General features: G+C 40.8%; 1 protein-coding gene across 1 annotated transcript in view; it reads right to left on the bottom strand.

Moving 5' to 3' along the window:
- Positions 1-22,579, bottom strand: part of syne2b (spectrin repeat containing, nuclear envelope 2b) — a 129,238-nt gene that overhangs the window by 86,591 nt on the left and 20,068 nt on the right. Inside the window, 26 exon segments of the mRNA XM_052089472.1 lie at positions 5-1,720; positions 1,857-1,931; positions 2,446-2,619; positions 2,896-3,031; positions 3,432-3,568; positions 3,672-4,019; positions 5,003-5,167; positions 5,261-5,576; positions 6,176-6,354; positions 6,453-6,797; positions 6,880-7,209; positions 7,788-8,117; positions 8,232-8,561; positions 10,103-10,382; positions 10,485-10,592; positions 10,948-11,153; positions 11,456-11,568; positions 11,694-11,901; positions 11,999-12,202; positions 12,300-12,401; positions 15,857-16,024; positions 16,228-16,386; positions 19,646-19,796; positions 20,085-20,252; positions 21,304-21,899; positions 22,253-22,403. Of these exon segments, the coding sequence (XP_051945432.1) occupies positions 5-1,720; positions 1,857-1,931; positions 2,446-2,619; positions 2,896-3,031; positions 3,432-3,568; positions 3,672-4,019; positions 5,003-5,167; positions 5,261-5,576; positions 6,176-6,354; positions 6,453-6,797; positions 6,880-7,209; positions 7,788-8,117; positions 8,232-8,561; positions 10,103-10,382; positions 10,485-10,592; positions 10,948-11,153; positions 11,456-11,568; positions 11,694-11,901; positions 11,999-12,202; positions 12,300-12,401; positions 15,857-16,024; positions 16,228-16,386; positions 19,646-19,796; positions 20,085-20,252; positions 21,304-21,899; positions 22,253-22,403 (7,195 nt within the window).

The following is a 22,579-nucleotide window of genomic DNA, read 5'->3' as shown; positions in this document are numbered from 1 at the left end:
CAGCTGGTGTTGATGAGACATCCATCTTGTCTGATTGGATCTCATTTTCGCACTCATTTCGATGCCTGACTGGTGGTGTGGGTCTAGGTTCAATTTCAACAGATTGTGATCTATTGTCTGATGGGGTCTTTGTCTCTTCTCCCTCAATGACATCCATAGCTTCTCTAACTTCAACTTTGTTCTCTGGTGTTGGTGAGAAATCCATCCTTTCTGACTGGAGCTCGGTTTCATCCTCATTCCATTGCTTGATTGGATGTGTCAATTTAGATTCAGCTTCAGTGGATTTTGCTGTATCACCTGATGAGATCTTCTTTGTCTTTTCCTCTTCAATGACATGCATGACCTCTCCTCCAACATTGTCTTCTGTAGGAAAGTACTGGTTTAATTTAACTAATTCAGACTCTTCTGATGCTTTTTCAGGTGTATTTGTACTGGCCAGATCCTCTATGTCTTTCTCAGCAGACATTGCCCCAACATCTCTCACTGGTCTTTCTGATGTTAGACATTCTGATCCCTGAATTTCTGCCTCAGTGTGTTCCCTGAAAGAAGTGGCTTTATGGATAGGACGTCTCTGCATCTCCATTCCCTCAGGGAAGTCTAGAATAACATATCTGCACTGCAGTTCATGTGGGCCATTATCTGTCATCCAGTTGCCCTCTATGTCAGCATGTGCACCATTTGTTCCATTATTCCAAGTCAATGTTCCAATACCTCTTGTAGCAGCATCTCCAACACCTTGTGTTTCTGTGGGTAGAGCTGCTTGCACTTTTCTGTTAGTTATCTCAGTGAGCTGTGACTGATCTGGATCAATTGCAGAACTTATCTCTGACTCATTTTCTATACCTGGCTTATTTCCAGTAGACTGAATGCACTTTGAATCTTCAGCTTCTGGAGGGCCCAAAGTTTTATTATCTTGCTTGCCCATTGTTTGACACTGTGTGTTCTCATTCCCATTAGAACTAGCTGAAACTATGCTCACTGTAGTACTCTCTGTGGGTGTGTCCATACTTTGTATGTGCACCATATCTACATCCAAAATGAGTGCAGCAACCTTTTTTTTTTTATATTCACTTTCATTATCATGTTGCTCTTGAGAATGTGGAATGGATGAGTCCTCTTCCTCTTTGTCTTCCGCTGCCTCAAACTTATCATCATCCATTCTTTCAGCAAAAGAGTCTGAACTCAAATCCTCAATAGACATTTGGCTGTCCTTCTTTTCTGTGTTTGAACTCCCAGTGCCACAGATTTCCATGTCTGTGTCTTGTACTTCCAAGCTGTGGAGAGCTACAGACGTGCTCATTTGAATCTTTTCATCTGCATAATCATCATTTTCAGGCTTTGCTTTCAAAGGAACGGAGATTAAATTAGACTCACCCTCACCTTCATTTGCTTCATGGCTGCTTATAGGAATAGCAGATTCACACACACATGTGTCTGGCTCAGTTACCATCTCTTTCTTTAATGGTGCAGTTGTTTTGCGTTCAGCCTGATCAATGTCAGTCTCTGATGTTGGTGGTGTTTTTCCTGCAGTGTAAGTTTCTATCTCTGTTGTATTTTCTGAGAGTACACATACAGGGATCTCGCTTTCAGGGTTTTCAGATGGCTGTACTTTAGCCTGTTCAATGTCGTCCGTCTTAACACGGCTCTCCGTGAGGATGGATGCAGAAGAAACAAACTGTGAATTTTCAAACTCATTGGTTGACTTTGCCACAGCATAAACCTACAAATAGAATTTATCATATAACATTAAGCATGATGGCTGAATATAATGATAGTCAGGAAATATATTTTCATTATAAATATAGCATGACCTCTATTTATTAAACTAAAAAAATGGAAAAACATGAAAATTGTACCTGTGAGTCCAGCTGGATGCTTTGAGCCTCCAGTGACAAACTCTGAGCTTCCTGTTTCATCTTCTCCTCAAGATTCTGAAACACACCTCATCTGTTTAAATAGCTAGTCATGACTTTAATTTGTAAGCCAAGCCAGATGGCTAATTCACCATGGGTCCCTCTGGGTTTTTAGAGTAGTGGTTGTCAATTTATGAGTAAAATAAGGTTACACAGTCACACCTCAAATGTGAATTTTGAGTTTCTAACAAGCTGCTACATAAGGACTACAACGGTTATCAGATTAATCAAGGATGTAAATGCACATCCTTATGGTAGTTGTAGTCCTTATTTAGCAACATGTTCTAAATTTATATTTAAAAAAAAAAAATAATTTACATTTGAGGAGCGACTGTGTGTAATTTATGTTGTAGAACAAAATGTGAAAGTTTCTTCAGGTGGTGTTAACCAATGATCTTATACAAAAAAATCAAAACCTCTATTCTAAAAACCCATCAGAATTTCCTGAGGCAGCTCATGGCTCAAAAACTGTTCATTCTTTTCCCAGTTGTAGAACTACAAACTGGACAGCCCACAATTGAGTTATGCTCACCTCAAGTTCCTGCTTTAGGTCATTCATGTGAGTGTCTGCTTCATTTAGTGTTTTCACGCCATCTCTTTCAAGCTTGCCAGCCAAGTCAGGGCCCAGGCAATCCCTCAGCAGCTCTTTAAGGGACAGCGCAACCTGCAGGCTTTTACACAGTTTTGCACCTTCCTCAATTGCAGCCTAGGGAGTACCAACAAATATTTATGGCGTTTCTATGTCACAATTGCATAACTCTGAATACACTAGACATTTTATGTGAAACAACACATAAATTAATAAATGATCAAATAAATGAGCATATATTTTGAGTTATGCAGTTATTCTCTTCTATAACTCTACAAACACAGCAGTATAAGCCTTACCCTTTCTAATACATTCTAATATTCTGTAAGTGCACTTCTTGTGCAGTGTACCCATATACACAAATAATAGATCAGATGCGTTGCACTCACACACCTGCATGGACACAGCTGAGCTGCAAGGAGAATTTCTCATCTGGTTCCAGGACTGTATGCTTTGTAAGGCCTGTCTCACACACTGCACAGTGCTGTCTGCACAGTCATTTTGTCTTTCCGACAGTTTCGACCGCAGACTTAAAAAAACAATAATGAAAATGTACTTGTTATATCGTAATATATTACAACAACATTATACTATAACAGCTGTAAAATAAAACAAACAGTATTAAAGCTTGTGTATGTAATTTTTTCAATGTTAAAATACTTTCTCCTATCCCAAACTAATATGCAGAGACCACTATAAGTAAATTAGCATGAAACAGCAGTGTTGACACAACCAATATCATGAGTTTGAGGCAGGACTTTAACCTATTACAGACAGGGGGGAGTGTTCAGTAAAGCCTATTAAAGCACAATAGTTATTTTAAATTTCCATTTAATGACACAGAAATAACACATTTCAGCTTTTCGATTCTTTCACATTATTATCGACATTTTAGTTACTGTTTTTGCAGCCCACTACAGTGGATATACCTGCAATATTGCTGCGTAACTGAGTCCACAACAGAAATTACATCACTAGGGGGCTCCTCATCAGAAGGGACCATAAGGAGCGCCTGACCAAGGTCACGAACTTTGCCTTCTAAAGCCTCAAGTTCTTTCTCACAAATCTATGAGAAAATAAATATACATTTGTTAGGATTTAATTTCTATCGAGTGTCAGAATGAATCCACTGAACATACTGTAGATTTCTAAACATATTCCTACAATACCTTGAAATTATGCCAGTTTTCTTGTAGCTGACTAATATTCTGTCTGCTCTCTAAAAATCCTAAAGAGAGGTCCTGAGCACGCAGCTCATCCAGGAGGCTCTCTGCCTGAGCTCTAAGAATCTGTGCTCCGCCAGCAACCCTGAGGTCAATATGACCCAATCTGGCCTCACACACAGCAAGCCATTCCCTCATCTCCTTTTCTGAGGACACACAGAGGTCATGAAGGTGGCTGACCTCTAAGGTCAGAGCATCACGACCTCCAGGTGTGCAACGGTTCATCAGGGAATCTTTAACGGCATCCAATTCTCTCATCTCTCTCCTCTCTCTGTCAACGGTCTGAAGAAGAGCCTGGAGAGGCAGAAAGATTTCACTTATATTTAACATTATGAAACATGATCATTTTACCCATTTATCAATTAATAATGGTAAAAGTCACTCTTTTCAGGTACTGTATTTATAAATCAAACCCAGATGGGGTTTGACTTTCTAACAAAAGTGAAGTCATTAGAAGATTTTTTTATCCCCTTTTCTCCCCAATTTGGAATGCCCAATTCACACTACTTAGTAGGTCCTCATGGTGGCATGGTTACTCACCTCAATCCAGGTGGCAGAGGACAAGTCTCAGTTGCCTCCGCTTCTGAGACAGTCAGTCCGCGCATCTTATCACGTGGCTCATAGTGCATGACACTGCGGAGACTACCAGCACGTGGTGGCTCATGCTACTCTCCTCGATCCATGCACAAATGACCACCATTGAGAGCGAGAACCACTAATCGCGACCACAAAGAGGTTACCCAATGTGACTCTACCCTCCCTTGCAACCGGGCCAATTTGTTTGCTTTGGAGACCTGGCTGGACTCACTCAGCACATCCTGGATTCAGACCCCTGACTCCGGGGCTGGTAGTTAGCATCAATAATCGTTGAGCTACACAGTCCCACGAATTAGAAGCCTTTTTTGGTATCATAAAAGCTCAAAAAGTGAAATATCACCCATGTTAAAAATGCAAACACCAGTGGAAAGCAACTGATCAGCAGTAAAAACTAATTTATAGAGGTAAGATTATGTCCATAAATTATATATAATTTGCAATAATCAATCAAACAAAGCTCTATTATTTAGTTTGTTTTCATTAAAAAAAGAATTGAATGCATTAACGCAATTATGAAATCATGAGATTAATTGTAATTTCAAAAAAATTAGCGATTGACAGACCTAGTTTTTTTTTATTTACAACTTTCCAGGTTTGTGGAAAATCCAACCGTTAAAATGAAAAAATACATAAATAAATAAATAAAATATTAATAATAATTACAAATAAATCAAACAGACCTTAAGAGTGTTAATAGTGCCCTGTAATCCACAGCGTTCAGTGGGTAGGGCTCCAAAACCTTTGACCTGCTCTCTCAGCCAGTCCTGAGCTACGGTGTGCTGCTCAACTAACTGAGCACAAACTCTCTCTCTCCGGATTTCTTCTTCAACATTTACACAAAAATCCTACATAAGCACAAAAAGAATGCCATACAAGTATAGTTTTTGATATCTAATAATCACTGAAATATTTAGCACAGCACTCCTCTTCTGGCTTACGGTAAGCTCTTTGATTAACTCTGGTATACACTCCTCCATGGTGGCCCAGGATGGATCGATCCAGCTGGAATCACGGGTCAGCTGGCTCATCTCCCTTCCGAGCTCCCTTAGAGAAGACAGAGATGGGGTCAGGGCTCTAGTGTGGTCCAGCAGAATTGTGGCCTGCTCCAATGTGTGCCTTCGATCCCCTAAACCGGGCCAGGGAAAGTCACGGGGCAGTGCAGCTGCCTGCTGTTTGACCTGCTCCAGCTGGGACTGAAGCTGCTCTTTCTGACACTGACAAGATGCCAGACGCTCCACTACACATTTCAGCAGACTGAGGAATGAAATAAGAGGAGAGTTCATTTTTACTTGCCTGACCAAGACAGAAAACTCAACCTACAATCGTTTCAACTAGTTTAGGGATGAAAACTACTGTAACATACAGAAAGAAATTTCAGCAAGCATTATGAATATTTTTTGAGGCTTTTTAAATGTTAATGCATTGTTTCTGCTCTTTTTATAACAATTAAATAAAAACAATAATTATCAATTCATACTAACAGAAATACTGTAATATAAAACATTATTATTATTATTATTATTATCATATTTATTATTATTATTCCAATTTTCATTTAATGTATTATTATTTTACAATGAATCATTATGTATACAGAACTTTACGTTTTAAGGTTTGGAAACAAAGTCCAATGAGAAATGTACATGTGTATTTCAAGCTGTAAGACCAGTGTACACTCTTATTAAATTAAATTAGTCACAAGCCAACAAAGGAATAAAAATCACACTGTACTATGTAATCAAGACACAAGATATATTGAAAAACTTCTAACAACTACTATCATACATGACTTGAAAACAAGAAGAAAAATCTTGTAGTTATTTTGTAATCTATCAATGCAGAACAGAACAAACCTATGCAGCTCCTGTGCTTGCTGCAGTGTTCCTTTCCACTCTTCCTCTAAACTTCTCATCTTCTCAGTGAGTGATAGTCTTGTGTCTTCATCCAGATCTTTATGAATGAACAGATTGTCCACTGTTCTTTTCAGGGATGCAATCTTCGAGTGGCCCTCAGAACGAAGATTTAAAATTGCCTGAAAGTCATAAATGTACACAAAATCGGACAAAATCATAAACAAAACCTAAAGTTGCCATCATTTATTCATCCATTTCTCCATACTGTTCTGCTTACTTGTGCTTTATTCAGTCTCTCCTCAATCTGCTCCTGAGTGCCATAAGTGTTTATCCCCAATGAGTCCAGGTCATCTTTCTGGCTCTTCATCCAGGTCCAAGTGCTCTCCTCCTGTGTATGGACATTTTGAAGCTCCCTTGACAGAGAATCCAGGAGATCAGCCTGGTTCTTCAGTTCTTGTGCAACCAACAGCACCTTCTTCCATTCTTCTTCAATGATTCTCAGGTTCTGCTGTATTTCCTGCTTTCTATTCTCCCGCAGCCCTTCACAAGAGCACAAATCCTCAGCGCTTATCCTCAGGGTGGAAAGCTTGCAATCTCCATCTGATTCCAAGTTCAAGATAGCCTAGAGTGAAAAAATCATCAAAACATCACAATGAAAATATATTCCGTGAGTGTATTTTTGAATATTGCCCCTTGTCTCTTACATGAGCACCATCAATTCTCTCTTGTAACAGAGCATCTTCACCCAGCATTTCGATCTTCAGCTGCTGTTCTCTAATCCAGGACTGAGTGCTCTTCTCCTGGTCTAGAAGATCTTGAAGGTCCTTAGAAATAGAATCCTCAAGTTCTGATTGGTTTTTCAAATTCTGAGCATCCATCATAACTGCTGTCCACTCTTTCTGTAAATCTTGTAACGTCTGTTGAACTGTCTGACATCTGTCCTCCTTCAGGACCTCACAAGAACATAGACTGTCTCCTTTCCTCTTTAAGTCAGTGAGTTTGTCATCCCCCTCAGATCTTTGAGCTAGTACTGCCTAATTGAAACAAAATAACCAAGAAATGTATTTAGATTGTCATGGCATTCTCTCATGCACCTGTTTTCTAATGTGTTTGAACAGCCAATTAGAAAACAACTTTACAAGAAAATTGAGGCCACAAAAGCCCACATTTGCAAACGTATGGTTTTGCTTCCTCACATAAACATGATAAGCATAGATATCTTGGTTAATGTAACAAAGTCAGCCGAGCACATAACTAACACTGTAGTTAAATATCCCTCTCAAATAATGTTCAACTGAAATAGTTTTTAATGGCTGAAGTTGACACCAATATCCAAAAAGCAAGGTGGTCAATAGCAAATACAAATAATAGAATTGAATGATAGAATAAAATATATAAACACTCATTTTACACTAATTTACAGTAATATTCTCAAAATTCACAAAATAATTCTGAAAACTATATTGTACATTGATAAGGTTATTGGTAGATTTTCAACTGACACTAGGCTGAATGAGCACTTCTGTTTACCGGCCAATGCCGATAATCTTAAAATGGACAAATATTTGCCACATTAATCAGCTTCGTTGGCATTTATCAGTCTTTCACTAACCTCAACTCTGTTAAGTTTGTCCTGAATAGAAGATGTTTCATCAAATGAATCCAGGGTCTGTCTCAGCAGTCTAATCCAGGAGCGAATGTCCCCCTCTTGATCATGGAAGGTCTGTAGCTCTCTGTACAGAGAATCCTCTTGCTTGATCTGGTTCTTGATCTCCTGGGCTAGTTGCACCACTTTTCTCCACTCCTCCTCTACTGCTTTCTGGGTTTGGTCAATGTGGCTTCTCCTCTCGTTGCCAAGTTCTTTATAAGAACATAAACTTAGGCCATGTCTCTTTAAACTGGCCAATCTGGATTCGGCTTCAGGATGATGGTCCAAGACAGCCTAGAGGATATTCAGACATTACTGTCCAATATGTGCATTTATAGCAACCTTTTTTATCTGAGAGCCTGAGAGTTTGCAAACAAAATAACACTTTTTATTCTCCTCCTACAGTACCTCAACATTGTTCAGTTTTTTCTGAGGCTGAAGTTCCTCCCCTAGAAAGTGCAGCATCTCCAGTTGTTCTCTCACCCAGGACTGGGTGCTCTTTTCCTGGTCCTCAAAGGCTTGTAGTTCCTTGGAGAGGGAATCTTGGAGCGTTGCCTGATTTTTCAGCTGTTGAGCAATATCCAAAACTCTTTTCCAATCATCTTCAATGTTTCTCAAGGTGTGACTGAGCTCCTGTCTTCTGCTGTCTTCCAATATCTCATGAGCACATAAAGTCTCTCCTTCTTCTTTTAGTGCAACTAATTTAGTGTCACCCTCAGGATTTAGATCAAGAATAGCCTTAAAACACAGAATAACATTTAAGTGATCCTAATTACATTGAGGAAAAGGGTTGTTGGTCACTTCTTTATTTGGTATTTCATCAAAATTACATATTCATGATGCTTACTAATTTATATTCCAGTTAAAATAAGCTTAGAGACTAAGGTAAGGCTTAAGGTAGCAGTGATTTGGAAAATAGTGACTAGTTTTTAGCAGGTCATTAGATGGTTCAAGCTTGATAAGATGGACCAGAAAACCAGCTGACCTGGTTGAGCTCACTTGAACACCTCAAGAACACCTTTAAGACCCAATTTCCACCTGGTATTAGGATAACATCATGAATATAATGCCAATATTACTTATGTATAGTGCAAGTCATTAAAATTGTGGAAACATGATGCATGCTGAAAAATGCAGATGTTAAGGATTAAAGGCTGAAAACATATATATAAGCGATGCTAAAAAAAGCTAGCAGTCTACAAACACAGACTCAAACTAGGCGCCAGCAGCAACAGGTAAAATACACAGAGATGAAACAGTAGACATCCACTAAAATTATCTTGGGAACATCGGAAAGTAATTGCAAAAATCATTCATTTGCAGATGCAACTTTGTTTGATATTTATTGCGTAACGCAGTGACATTCATACATTTTTAAATGTGACTTATGTTTCCCAATAATTTTTTTGGGCCATTCTAAATGTAATTTAAGACACAGAGGAAAGCCTTTAATCTATAGTAAAGGTCAAGATAGGAAAAAAACAAAAGCATTCATCACTAAGCTGTTAACCTTCTCTTTTTTCATAGCATAACCAGATAAGAAATCACAATATCTATCTCTACTCTAACAGACCTCACACTACAGGAGGTGTATGTGTGTTTTGTTAGAGGACAGATTGAAGGTGATGAGGCAGTTTAACTAAACCGGAAAAACCCGAAACACGCAGTAAAATGACAAAGGTGAAATGTATGAGAATAAGAATAAGCAATGCTAAGCAGACTACAAACACTCGTGCAGCATGCCGTCAGCAACAGGAAGTCCAGTGACGTGTCAAGTCCAGCCTCTCTCAGAAATTCTCTCAGAGGATATTTCCTTTTAAACCACTCGTAAACAACAAAGTTTAAACACTTTTTTAGCCCAGCGGTTGATTGACAAGTGGGTGGAGATGCATACAGCATAGATTAACGTTTACATGCGTTTTTGACCACATCCGTATGTGGTTTTTGTGACCTGATCACAAAACATTTGAGAACCCATTTAGACATGTATTTAGCACTGACCACAAGTGGTCCGATCACCAAAAATGCATCTTAATACCAGGTGGAAATGGGGTCTAAGATGGTGTGACTTTTTCCAGCAGGTAAGATCCCAATTGTGGGAATCAAAAAACATAAGTACATAAACCAGCTTAGACCAGCAATATGACCAGTTTAGACTGCAAGAATCCATCTGCCATGATCCTCAGCAAGCACATTAAAATGCTTTAAGCTGGATTTTTTAACATGGACAAAAAAATAAATAAATTAAATGTCCATTTATCATTCTGTAGGGACCCCACCTGAGCCTTAATACGTTTTTCTTGTGTTGGGGACTCCGTTCCCAAGGACTTAAGTCCTTTCTTTAAATCTCTGATCCAGGCTCTGGTGTGCTCTGCATTGGTTTGGAATGTTTCAACTTGATCATCGAGGGCTTTGTGGTCTTGTGCCTGGTTCTCTAGAAGAATCCTCATGCAGTGGTATTGATCTATTAGGGCCTCACTGTCTCTAAGCAGTGAGTCACCCCTCAGGCCACGCATCATTACCATGGATAACAGGTCATGAAAGGCCTCCACACGACCACTAAAGATTCAGAGTAAAATTCAGAATTTTGCAAGGTTTATCATCTTATAGAATAAGGAGTGTACTCACAAAAGCCTCTTAAAAAGAATATAGCTATGGCACCTTTCTTTAAGAAACTCCTCTTGAAGTTGTCTCAGTTTTTCTCTCTGTTCAGGCACTTGTTTCTTGTGCTGAAGCCAATCGTTCAAATAGTTATGTTCCTCTTGTAAACTAAACACATAAACAAAGAGATATATAACTGGATGCAATGGAATGAAATGGAATGGGATGATAGGAATGGAATGGAATGGGATGGGATGGGTGGATGGATGGCTGGGATGGGAGGATGGAATAGGATTGAATGGATGGATAGATGGATAATTAATAGATGGATGGATGTATGTATGGATGAGATGACTGGAAAGGGATGAATGGGGATTGGATGGATGAATGGAATGGGATTGAATGGGATGGAATTAGATGTAATGGATGCAATGGAATGAGGCTGAATGGATGGATGGATAAGATATTGGATGGATGGAACTACAACAATCAATAAGTTTGATGTGAGTTCTACATACTGTACCTTTTGAGGTTATGGAGGATATCATCTAGCTGTTTATGTCGTCCCTGGCAGTGAGCCCTGAGTGTGGCAAGTTCTCCCTCCTGTTCTTGCTGCCATGTGGAGAGCAAAGCATGAGCCTCTGCAGGGATCTTGTCCTGTCCACCTATCTCAAACCTCTGCTTCAACTGGGACAGACGGTGTTCTCCATCTTTAGAAGCCAGGAAACACTGGAGAAAACACAAATTAAAGATTGTTCAGTATTGCTATAAACATTTCAGGATCAGTATGGGGACTCAGATGATGGACAGTTACTAAAATCTCACTCCAACTGTGTTACCATCCAACTTTTAATAAGGCTATAAACTACAGGTGACTCTTGGGGTTTTGGCCATTATAATTAGTGTATTGCAAGTCACTATAGTTAAAAATATCTCCAAAATGTACTAGACATAAACTGTGCAAAGTTCTACCTACTGGTCAAAACAGAGAAGAAAATCTGGAGTTAGCTGGGGTTTAGACCACTACTCACTGTCAATCTCTGCATGGATGCTTCCACATCCTGCCTCTTCTCTGGGTTCTCAAAGCACTCATTTACAGAAAGCTGCTCATCCTGCAACCATTCCTCAAATGACTGGCACTTTTCTGCAAAAAACCAACAAGTGATGAAAGATTTTTTCCATTAACAGTAGAAAACACAGCTGACCATAGCATAATAACACTTTTCCATGCTGTACTTAAAGCTCTTGTAAAGAGTGGGGTTTCCATACCTTTAATAGACTGAAGTAAGCTTTTCTCCCCCTGTTCTTGCTTCTGACGAATCAGGTCCCGGGTTTCTGCAATGCTATCTTTGAAATGTTTGCTGTGAGTGGTCAGTTCCGCCATGGCCTGTGGTCCAGTTATGCTGGACAAAAGAGTGATTTCCTTCAACAAAGAGTCAGCCTGCTCCTCGTTGTCCAAAAGCTGCTCACACAGCTCCTTCAAACAGAAAATAGAAAATGTAATCATTTATACACAAAAATGTAGTATGTCTGTCTGCCTCCCTCTTCTTATCTTTCTGCCCATCTATATATACCTGTAGTTGTGCATCCAGCTGTGTGCGGTCTTTTGAGCTGAGCATGTCTACTGAGGAGCGTATGTTCTCAACAGATGATTGACAGGTGTCAATCCTCTGAGTCAGATGAGCTTTAACTGTGAGGAGCTCCTGGAAGACATCAGTGCAGTCAGAGAAGAGTTCCTTCACCTGCACCATTTTCTTTCTCAGGTTTGTCTCCATTACCTAACGGAGAGGGAGACAAGAATGTGTTATAAATACTTAACATCAGAAAAGTACAACAATTTATTAAACAGATAAAAAAGGAGCATTATTCATTCACCTGCAATTCAAGAGGAGACTCTTTGCTCTGCAGAAGTTCCTGGATCTCTAGTAACTTTCTGTGAAAGTGTTCAAGGTTGTCTTCTTGGCACTTAATCTCATTCTAATAAACACAATAAACATTAAAGCCTCCATGAAATCAAAATTTTAGTTTTGTGGCTTTTAGACAATGTCTGGCCCATGCATGACTTTGAGGCCAGCCATATGCTATTGTATTCCGACAAAGTAGACAAAATACAATTTTACTAGATCGTTCCTAGTCTTTCTCTTCCAGGCAAACAGACCAAAAACATGGATAATAACTAATCTTGTTCGCACGATTAAACTTGAGAAACATTTTAACGTGTTTAAACCATTTAAATCTAGAACATCAGTTTTTGTTTTTTTACCTGATTCACCGATCAGCCACAACATTAAAACCACATGCCTAATATTGTGTAGGTCCCCCTCGTGCCGCCAAAACAGCGCCAACCCGCATCTCAGAATAGCATTCTGAGATGCCATTCTTCTCACCACAATTGTACAGAGCGGTTTTCTAAGTTACCGTAGACTTTGTCAGTTCAAACCAGTCTGGCCATTCACTGCTGACCTCTCTCATCAACAGGGCATTTCCATCCACAGAACCACCGCTCACTGGACCTTTTTTGTTTTTGGCACCATTCTGAGTAAATTCTAGAGACTGTTGTGCATGAAAATCCCAGGAGATCAGCAGTTACAAAAATACTCAAATCAGCCCATCTGGCACCAACAATCATCCATTTGATTATCTAATCATTCAATCGTGTGGCAGCAGAGCTGTGCATAAGATACGGGGTCAGGAGCTTCAGTTAATGTTCACATCAACCATAAGAATGAGTATTCCTGTAACTGCTGATCTTCTGGGATTTTCCGTTTACGGATACCATACAAATTAATTGGGAGAGCCATAATCTGACACCTTCCTGTCATAAAATCTTCTGTGACTTCTCTTAATAAATCAAAATGTTATCATAGTAAACTCATAGTTCACACCAAACAGATTATTTAGTGTAAACCATGTTGACGATAAGCGGACAGAAGGTCTATTCATTAAGTGATGAACTGCTTCCTCACAAAAAGCAGTTCATTTTCCAGTGTACTGCTCAAAGATCACCACATTACACTATTCTATGCTAACCTTATAGGCTCTCCTTTCAGAAGGGCTCTGCTTGTGCCAGAAGGCCATTGTTGTCATAAACACCATGTAACAATGTTCACAGTTAGGGGAAACAAGGGACCGGAGACGGTGAATCCAACTCAAACGGTACGTTTTATTTCTTTTAAACACAATATTTGTACTTTTCAGTGTTTGCACTAAGGACTCCACTTTTCAGCGGACATAAAACAGTCTTTCCCCAGCTCATGTCTCATCACTCTCTGTCGGAACTGGTGTCTGGCTCGCTCTTAAAGCCCATCTCCATTCTCATTCCAATGACAAACAGCTGCTAGGAGACAATCATTGCCAGGTGATGATCCTTACCATTCTCATCTCCTGATCTCACTCTTCAATTACAAACCGGAATTTAACCACTCCGCCACCACCATATACCCCCGACTCAGGCCAGGGAGCCATCTGGCCTGCCCAGTACCTCCACCCATTCAATTGCACACTTCTTGGGGTAGCGACCTCAGAACCACCCTCAGATGCTCCATATGCCGCTGCCAATCATTACTGTATATAATGATGTTATCCAGATAGTCAGTGGCGTACACAGAGTGCTGCCGAGAACTCGGCCCATAAGGCACTGAAACATAGCCGGGGCCCCAAATGGAAGGGTCACGAATTGGTGTAAGCAAAACGGTGTGGAAATCCAGTGTCCAATAAAAGCAAGCCACGCCGAACCGATCGAGCAGTTCATCAATACAAGGCATTGGATACACCTCCATCACCGGGCATTGGTCCCGGAAATAACCGGGCTCCCCGCAGCTCCAACAGACCGGCCCAGGCTCCACGCCCACACCCTTGACAGTGGGTCTACCACCCTGGGAGTGAGAGCGAAGAGGGCCAGGGGAAACTGGTGGGTAGAGGAGCCGGTATGGGAGGGGCTCAGAAAGGACAGAAAGCAGGGGGAGGAGGGGAGACAGGAGAGCAAGAGAGAGAGAGAGAGAGAGAGAGAGAGAGAGAAAGAGAGAGAAGGGTCTCAGGGTTCATTGGCTCCCGAAGACGCAGCCATGTGGTCCTCAGTCAAATGGATGTATATATGGAGCGATGCGGGGTGGTGGCACTGGACCCACTCTGCCATCCCTCTCAAAATTCGATGAACTGCTCCAGTACCACCAGATCGATGACAGCTCAGCCAGCAACCCCCTGTGGCAGGCGTCCCGGAGCTGTAGGGCGAAGGCGAACGTGCTCGCCAATGGTCAGGGAGCGAAAGCGATTGCAATGCTGCTCAGGTGTTTGGACGACCTGTTGCAGGATGAACTTTGTCAAGTCCGCATACACCAGGAAGTTCTCTGCTGGTCACTACTGCGCCGCGAGTTGGGCTTCCCTGGACAGCAGTGGAATTAACCAGACTGCCCACTGGGTGCTCGGCAATCGGCATGCCCCTGCTATCTGTTCAAAGTGCTCTGGAACCTGGGGTAGGGCAGTCACAGTGTCCAGGGTCATGGTGGCAGCACCCTCCTGGTGCAACAAGCTCTGGAACACCTGCCGGTCCTCTGCTTGGGCCTGGAGGAGAGCAATAAATCGCTGCTCCTGTTCGGTGCACAGCTCGAGGAGGGCCTGATGCTGTGTCTTGATGGATGCTGATTCCTCCTTAATCCTGGGTTTCGGCACCAGTGTAACAAATAAGGGATGGGCAAGGAGGAGGCGGGAACCGGCAGAACAGTCAATGTAAACTTTAATGACAACATAAAACATATAGACGCACACACACACACACACACACACACACACACACACACACACACACACACACACACACACACACACACACACACACACACAGAGCGGCTGCATGTGTCTCTTTCTCTCTCAAACTACGGTTTCCGGCTCCCTATTATCTCTCTCCCACTGATTAGTTGACTCATCGCCAGCCACGCACCCTCACGGCCCGGTCAAGCCCTCCTCCTCATCACGCATCACAACTCCAAACATTATTTGTTACTTGTATGTTCAGTCCAATAAAAACACAGTATAAAGCAATAAAACAGAAGTCAAACTCAGTCAGTACAATTTGGAAAAAATAACAATGATTAATCATGAATAACGTGTATGTGTTAGCTGGGATACTTTTAAAGGTAAGCTACACCCTATTAAAACAGTCCTGAATTGTCATTTTTAATTACTGAAAATGCTAATAATGGCAATATCAAGATATCAAATGCATATAGAATGGCATGTTTACAAACACAAAACTACTTGTATTGGTACTCGTATCAGCCGATACCCAAATCTAGGTACTTGGTACTTGTATCGGCCTTCAAAAATTGGTATTGTTGCATCTGTACTATGAAACAACAACTCGCAAAAACACAAGCACAAACATCACTAAGCAACATTTTGAATCCTTTTTAAGAAGTGCCATATTAAAGATGTACCTTTAGGCTAAAAACCTCCTCCTCGGTGCTGAAAGGGTGGGATTCTGAAAAGATGATGAGTTTATTGGAAATCCAGCAGTCCATTTCTCCACTCAGAACAAGCTGTTTCTCCCACAACTCCAGACCAACATGCAAGTTATCCAGGTAACTGTCTGTCTTCTCTGACACCTGCCAGAAAAAGACACAAATTACACAGATTTTTGGACAGGATTTTCTGAGCTGAAATATGCAGGAACAGCTAGACATTTTTAAAGAAATGTTTTTTAAAAGTTACAATAACATGGCCAGGTGATGGTGAAACTATAGGAGAGACTGAGTAAAGTGTGAGACATATTTTGGATATACAGAATATGATATCCTTATATCCTCACATCCAGCCAAGAGTCCACCAAAGCATCTGCTTCTGTCTCAAATGGAGTTTCTGAGCATTCAGGGATTTTCTTCAGCTGAGACCGCAACTGTCTGCACACAGCTCTAAACTCCTCCATCTTGGGTCCAAGACCACTGAGATCTTCCTTTATGCTAATGACCTGCAATATAACCAGATAAATATAAAAAAGATAACTGACTATATTTAATCAAAGAGTGACCTTGGTGGTGATAGCCTAATGGTTCTGTTACATTCCTCCTGACCATTACAGTAATGGATAAGTGCAGCACCAGACAGATAGAAGAAAACAAAATTTATACCAACAAAGTCACGTAGTGACGTAAGCCGAGCTGAGGGAATATAAACCACTGCAGCTCGGCATCCAGGCTCTTTCGCATTTTTGGATTAGGTAATTTATGGGGCTTTTCCACTGCACAGTACAACTAGACTCAACTCGACTCTGCTCGCTTTTTTGGGGTTTTCCACTGTGGATAGTACCTGGTACCTGATACTTTTTTAGTACCACCTCGGTCTAGGTTCCAAGCTAGCCGAACTACATGTGATGTCAAAATCCTGCAGATCACTGATTGATCAGGGAGAATCTTAACTATCAGCGTCACTGGATTTCTGACACACGACATCAACCCACTAGTTTTAAAGTTTTAGTAACAGCGATAGCAGTATCATTTGTTCACGCGACTTTCGAATTGTGAAAAAAGAAATGGCTGTGCGCAAAACTACGCCGTGGTCAATAAACGAGGTGCTAAATTCTCCTTTAGCCCATATCTTTGTTAATGTATTACTAGCTGTTGAATTAATGAGCCTTTGGATTCGAGCTGCCATATTCACGTTTATCTCACAACTTTCTTTCTCTTTATGCCTGTCAGTCCTACCTGTGGGTGTGATTAAGCCAATTATGTGTACTATCGCTCTGGGATCCTTCCTCCACAGATCCTCGCAGTGACACATTTGCATATAGCAATCAGATGGTTCTATCCGAAGGGCTAGAAGGGCTGCTTGACAGTCGAAATAGTTTACAGCTAAATTTCTCCTGGCAATCCCCTGAATTGTAGACTCTGTCCTAATGAGCTCCTTCCTGATGATGGGTATTATCGCTACCCATCATGCCTGGGATTTCAACACCTGCAAGAAGCGCATACGGATCCATGCCCACACTATAGCTTACATCATTTGTCTGAGAGACAGTTGTCTTTGGCTGATCTGGACCGCAACTGGGAGCTAATCTTGTAGAACCAGAATCGGTTTCACAGCAGAGACCTCAAAAACACTGTGCCACTGCAGCTGCTGACACAACTCTGGCTAAGAAAAGATCCACTTCTAAAGGCAATCATTTGGCAGGGGATCTGTTGTAAACAAAATTTACTGGCCTTTCCTCAGATACAGCAGAGATGAAGCAAATCTTGCAGTCCCTTCAACAAGCAGGCTTGGTCTCCACAGCTACTAAGGGCTCTACTGAGGATGCTCAATCACATTTATCAAATGAAGAGGATACCACCTCTCCTTGTCCTCCTCATAGCTCCCACCTTGACACTATATCCATGTGTGCTACTGATAAACAATTTCAGTAGCACATTGGCTCTGAAACTACCAGGTTTCATGATACGCAGGAGGTGCCAGCTGGATCCGACTTGGGTGGATCTGGAGTATCACTTCATTATTCAGGGACTGTTCCACCTCTGGTGGATGACACATTGACAGTGCTTCAGATGGCAGTGGCTCGTCTCTGACTTGGTGAGCGCCCTGCCCATCCTGTTCAGTCCTATGTGTTCTTTTGCAAGTCTCTACCTAAAGATACTTTTACTATGCCATCATGTAAAGACTTGTGGCAGAATTTTCTAGCAGCCTAAAAGGATCAGGGATGGCCAAGAGGTGATCCAAAACTGCATGTGCCTATGACAAGGAGGAGGGTGTTCCAAATGGACAATGACCCCAAGCATATCTCCAAAGTTGTGGCAAAATGGCTTAAGGACAACAAAGTCAAGGTATTGAAGTGGCCATCACAAAGCCCTGACCACAATCCGATGTGTGGGCAGATCTGAAAAAGCATGTGTGAGCAAGGAGGCCTACAATCCTGACTCAGTTACGCCAGTTCTGTCTGGAGGAATGGGCCAAAATTCCAACAACTTATTGTGAGAAGCTTGTGGAAGGCTAACCAAAACATTTGACCCAAGCTAAACAATTTAAAGGCAATGCTACCAAATACTAACAAAGTGTATGTAAACTTCTGACCCACTGGGAATGTGATGAAAGAAATAAAAGGTAAAATAAATAATTCTCTCTACTATTATTACTATTATTATTCTGTCATTTCACGTTCTTAAAAAAAGTAGTGATCTTAACTGACCTAAGATAGGGAATGATTTCTACGATTATATGTAAGGAATTGCTTACATTTTAATGTATTTTAGAGTTTAAATGTATTTGGCTAAGGTGCATGTAAACTTCTGACTAACCAAACTGTATCTGGCAGTAGCTGCACTCATCCATTACTGTAACACTGTCTCTGGCAGTCATCCGGAGTTTACAGAAACACAATTACATATGTAAGTAACAATGTTACCCCTGTTAAAAAGACCAGCTTAAACTGAAATACAATTCCCATGCTGGTCTAAGCTTGTTAATGCTGGTCAATGCTGGTTTAGTGACCTTTATTTACCAGCAAAACCAAGCTGGCGAATTTGGTTTACCAGCATGTACTTTCTGCTGAAGCCAGTTAAGCTAGTTAAGAAGCCTGGTAGTGACACAAGGCAGCATCCCAAGCACACAAATCACAACATAAACTGGTGACCGGCACTGCTGGTCTTTTTAGCAGGGATGGATCTGGGCTACTCCTACTGCAACAAATTATTCTCAATTAATTGTGAATTCAGTTTAATTACTCCAAAGTCTCATTACAGGTCCACGTGTGAAGGAAGAGCTGACAAATCTCAGCAAACATTTTGAAAAGAACACTTTATAAACATGGGAGCTGATTTGTCAGAAATAAGAACTAGGAGAGAGGAACTTTTACAGACAAATAAACATGTGGAAGCCTTATCTGTAAAAGTGTGCTGTTAAACAGATTCACCTTGTTGTCCACTGAAATTAGTGCTGACGAAATTTCAGGACTTCAAAAAGAAGACTGCTTCAGGTTCAAGAAAACTGAACAAAACAAATCTGAGTCTAAATAGAAATGATCTGACTGTTTTGAGTAAAGACTGACCCCTGGTGGAGCAAATCCACAAATTAAAAAAATATAAAAAAAATAAAAAAAAACTGAAAGCATAATATTAGATGGGTGTGAACTACAACTAGTAAAGAAACCTGATGATAAATAACAATATGAAAAATCTGACAGGAGGGCAACATTGTATTTCATTGTTATAATTAAAGTAGTGATTAGGCTGAGATTGACATACTTTTGCTTGGAGGCGTTGCAGGTTGTCTTTGCCCATGTATGACACCTGCTCATTGATAGTTTGCTCTGCCCTCTGGAGAGTGTTGCCAAGGCAACTGCGACAGTTCTGAAACTTCTTCAGCAGTTCCATTAGAACAGAGCACTGCTCTAGTCTGTAAAAAAACACTTCTGTCAGTCTGTCTCTGAGGACCTTTACATTTCTCTCACCTTTAGCTAAGTTTCTCTCTCACATGAAATGTTAGTTACAAAACTTGGTTAGCTTGTTCCAAAAAAAGTGTGACTATTATCTCTTCCAATTAATTTAAAGTAATTAATTCTTTGAGACTGAACACATCTGGGCTATCTGATGATTCACACTGTTATTTCCTTGAATTGTTTAGTTTTGTGTAAATCCGAGCTCAAATCTTTCTTTGGTCTATTTCATCACCAATACAAAATACCTGTCAGATACAGCCCTCTGTGTCTCCTCCCAAAGGGAGTCAAGCTCCTCCTCTGCTAGATCAGTCAGCTTTTTCTGAGGAGAGAGTTCGGACAGAGCCTTTTTGACGCTTTGGTATTCCGGGTGAAGTAAGTTAAGTTGAGATTCCAGATCTGACAGAGCTCGTATCCTATACACACACACACACACACACACACACACACACACACACACACACACACACACACACACACACACACACACACACACACACACACACACAAATGTTGGTCTACCTATCATTATGAGGACTTTCCATAGACATAATGACTTTTATACTGTATAAACTATAGATTCTATCCTCTAAACCTAACACAACCCCTAAACCTAACCCTCACAGAAAACCTTCTGCATTTTTACATTTTCAATAAAACATTGTTTAGTATGATTTTTAAGCGATTTGAATTATGGGGACACTAGAAATGTCCTCATAAATCACATTTATAGCATAATACCCTTGTAATTACTAATTTGTAACTTACAAAATTGTCCTCGAAATCACAAAAACACGCATCACACACACACACACACACACACACACACACACACACACACACACACACACACACACACACACACTCACGTTGTGTTTCCATGTTTTATGGGGACTTTCCATAGACATAATGGTTTTTATACTGTACAAACTTTATATTCTATCCCCTAAACCTAACCCAACCCCTAAACCTAACCCTCACAGAAAACCTTCTGCATTTTTACATTTTCAAAAAACATAATTTAGTATGATTTATAAGCTGTTTTCCTCATGGGGACCGACAAAATGTCCCCACAAGGTCAAAAAGTGATAAATACACACACACACACACACACACAGTGTCACAAAAACAAAGTAAACTTAGCAAACTATAAAGCATTGAGTCAGCATGTCCTACAAATAATTTATTTAAATAAAGTCATGACTAGTCAAACTAATTTTAGAATAAGGCCTGATTGGACAAAAAAAAACAATTTAAACAGGGGAATGTAACTAGATATTCAAGGGTGACAGCAGGACAAAAAAAAACTTTAATTTTCTTATGTTGCATGTTATAAGTCACATCCTAAAGTTGTAGAACCTAAATTACATGTAGTGTTCAACACTCATGCATGCAGTACCCACATTTACCTTCATATGACTATATTTGAATCACACAAAGATCAAAGACAGAATGAATCATCCATACCTGTGCTGCACGGCTGGCATGGTGGGATCCTTCAGACCCAGTTTCTCTGCTGCTCCAAGAAGCTTCCTCAACTCGGCCAGCATCGTCTTCTGCCTCAGGCCAATTCCCTGGCTCTGCTGTTCCTTCTGGAGCTCCTTATGTCGAATCATCAGCCGATCATCCGCCTCCTCCACACTGCGCACCAGGACCCCCACCATATCCAGGCAGGAAAGAGGGCTGCCTTCCTGGGTCACTTCTAGCTGTGCTCCAACCAATAGCTGGTCCAACTGTGGAGCCTTATCCTTGAGACTGCTGACTGCCTTCCTGATCAGCGCCAGCTTAGATCTGCTGTCTTGCAGAACCACATGATCACTGCTGGGGGCGCTCTGCACGGAAGAAACATCCAACACCACGGTGCGCAGGGACATGAGGAAGCGATCAAGAGCACGGGCTGCGGCATTGCTCTTGCGTACCTGTTGTCTTAACTGATCCAGGCTGGATCTGTGGTTAAGAACTACCTGTGTGAGGGGGGAACGGTCCCGCAAGTCCAGGTGACTGGGCTCAGAGTCGAACCGAGACAGATGATCCATTTCTGTCTGGATAATTTCATCTAAGTCCTAAAAGAGAAATAGAGGCAGAAATGCAGAAACATAGAGTTGAGATGAATATGCAGAATTCAAGCTACAATAATCATTTACTGCTAAATCCAATATAAAGTACAATATCTCAAATGTCCTTACAAAACGTATTTCTGGCTTAAATGCACATGCTTTGGATAAAATTAATCTGCCAAATTAATAAATATTTATGCAAATATGGCTTCTCTACTCACTGCTATGCAGATGATACCCCACCATCTCAGTTTATAACTTGTATTAAGGCACTGCTAATATTATGATAAATTGCATGTGTGTACATTATCACTTTGGATAGAAGCATCTAAAACTGAATAAATGTAAATGTCTTTTACCTTCACATCTTTCAATATGGCTGGGTTGGCTAGTGTATATCCCTTAATGTCTTTGGGCTCTTTGATGAACTTTTCCAGTCTTTCAGAAATCTCAGAAATCTTCAGTTCAATAGATTCCATGAGCTCAAGTGCTGCTCCCAGTGAATCCACCCTGATACAGTTTATAGAGAGGTTTAAAAAACAATACAACACACAGCCTCTCTACATGATATGTTCTATAGAACTCTTTGATTTGTGCAGATCTTATGATTTTTAGGTTGAATCCTAAACTTGACAGAACAAAAGGAGCTGTAATTTGCTGTCATCTGAATATTTATTTTAGTGCGG

The sequence above is a fragment of the Xyrauchen texanus genome, chromosome 24, assembly GCF_025860055.1.
Source record: "Xyrauchen texanus isolate HMW12.3.18 chromosome 24, RBS_HiC_50CHRs, whole genome shotgun sequence".
NCBI lineage: Eukaryota > Metazoa > Chordata > Actinopteri > Cypriniformes > Catostomidae > Xyrauchen > Xyrauchen texanus.
Note: the sequence above shows the minus strand (reverse complement) of the source record. Positions and strands in the feature narration are given on the sequence as shown.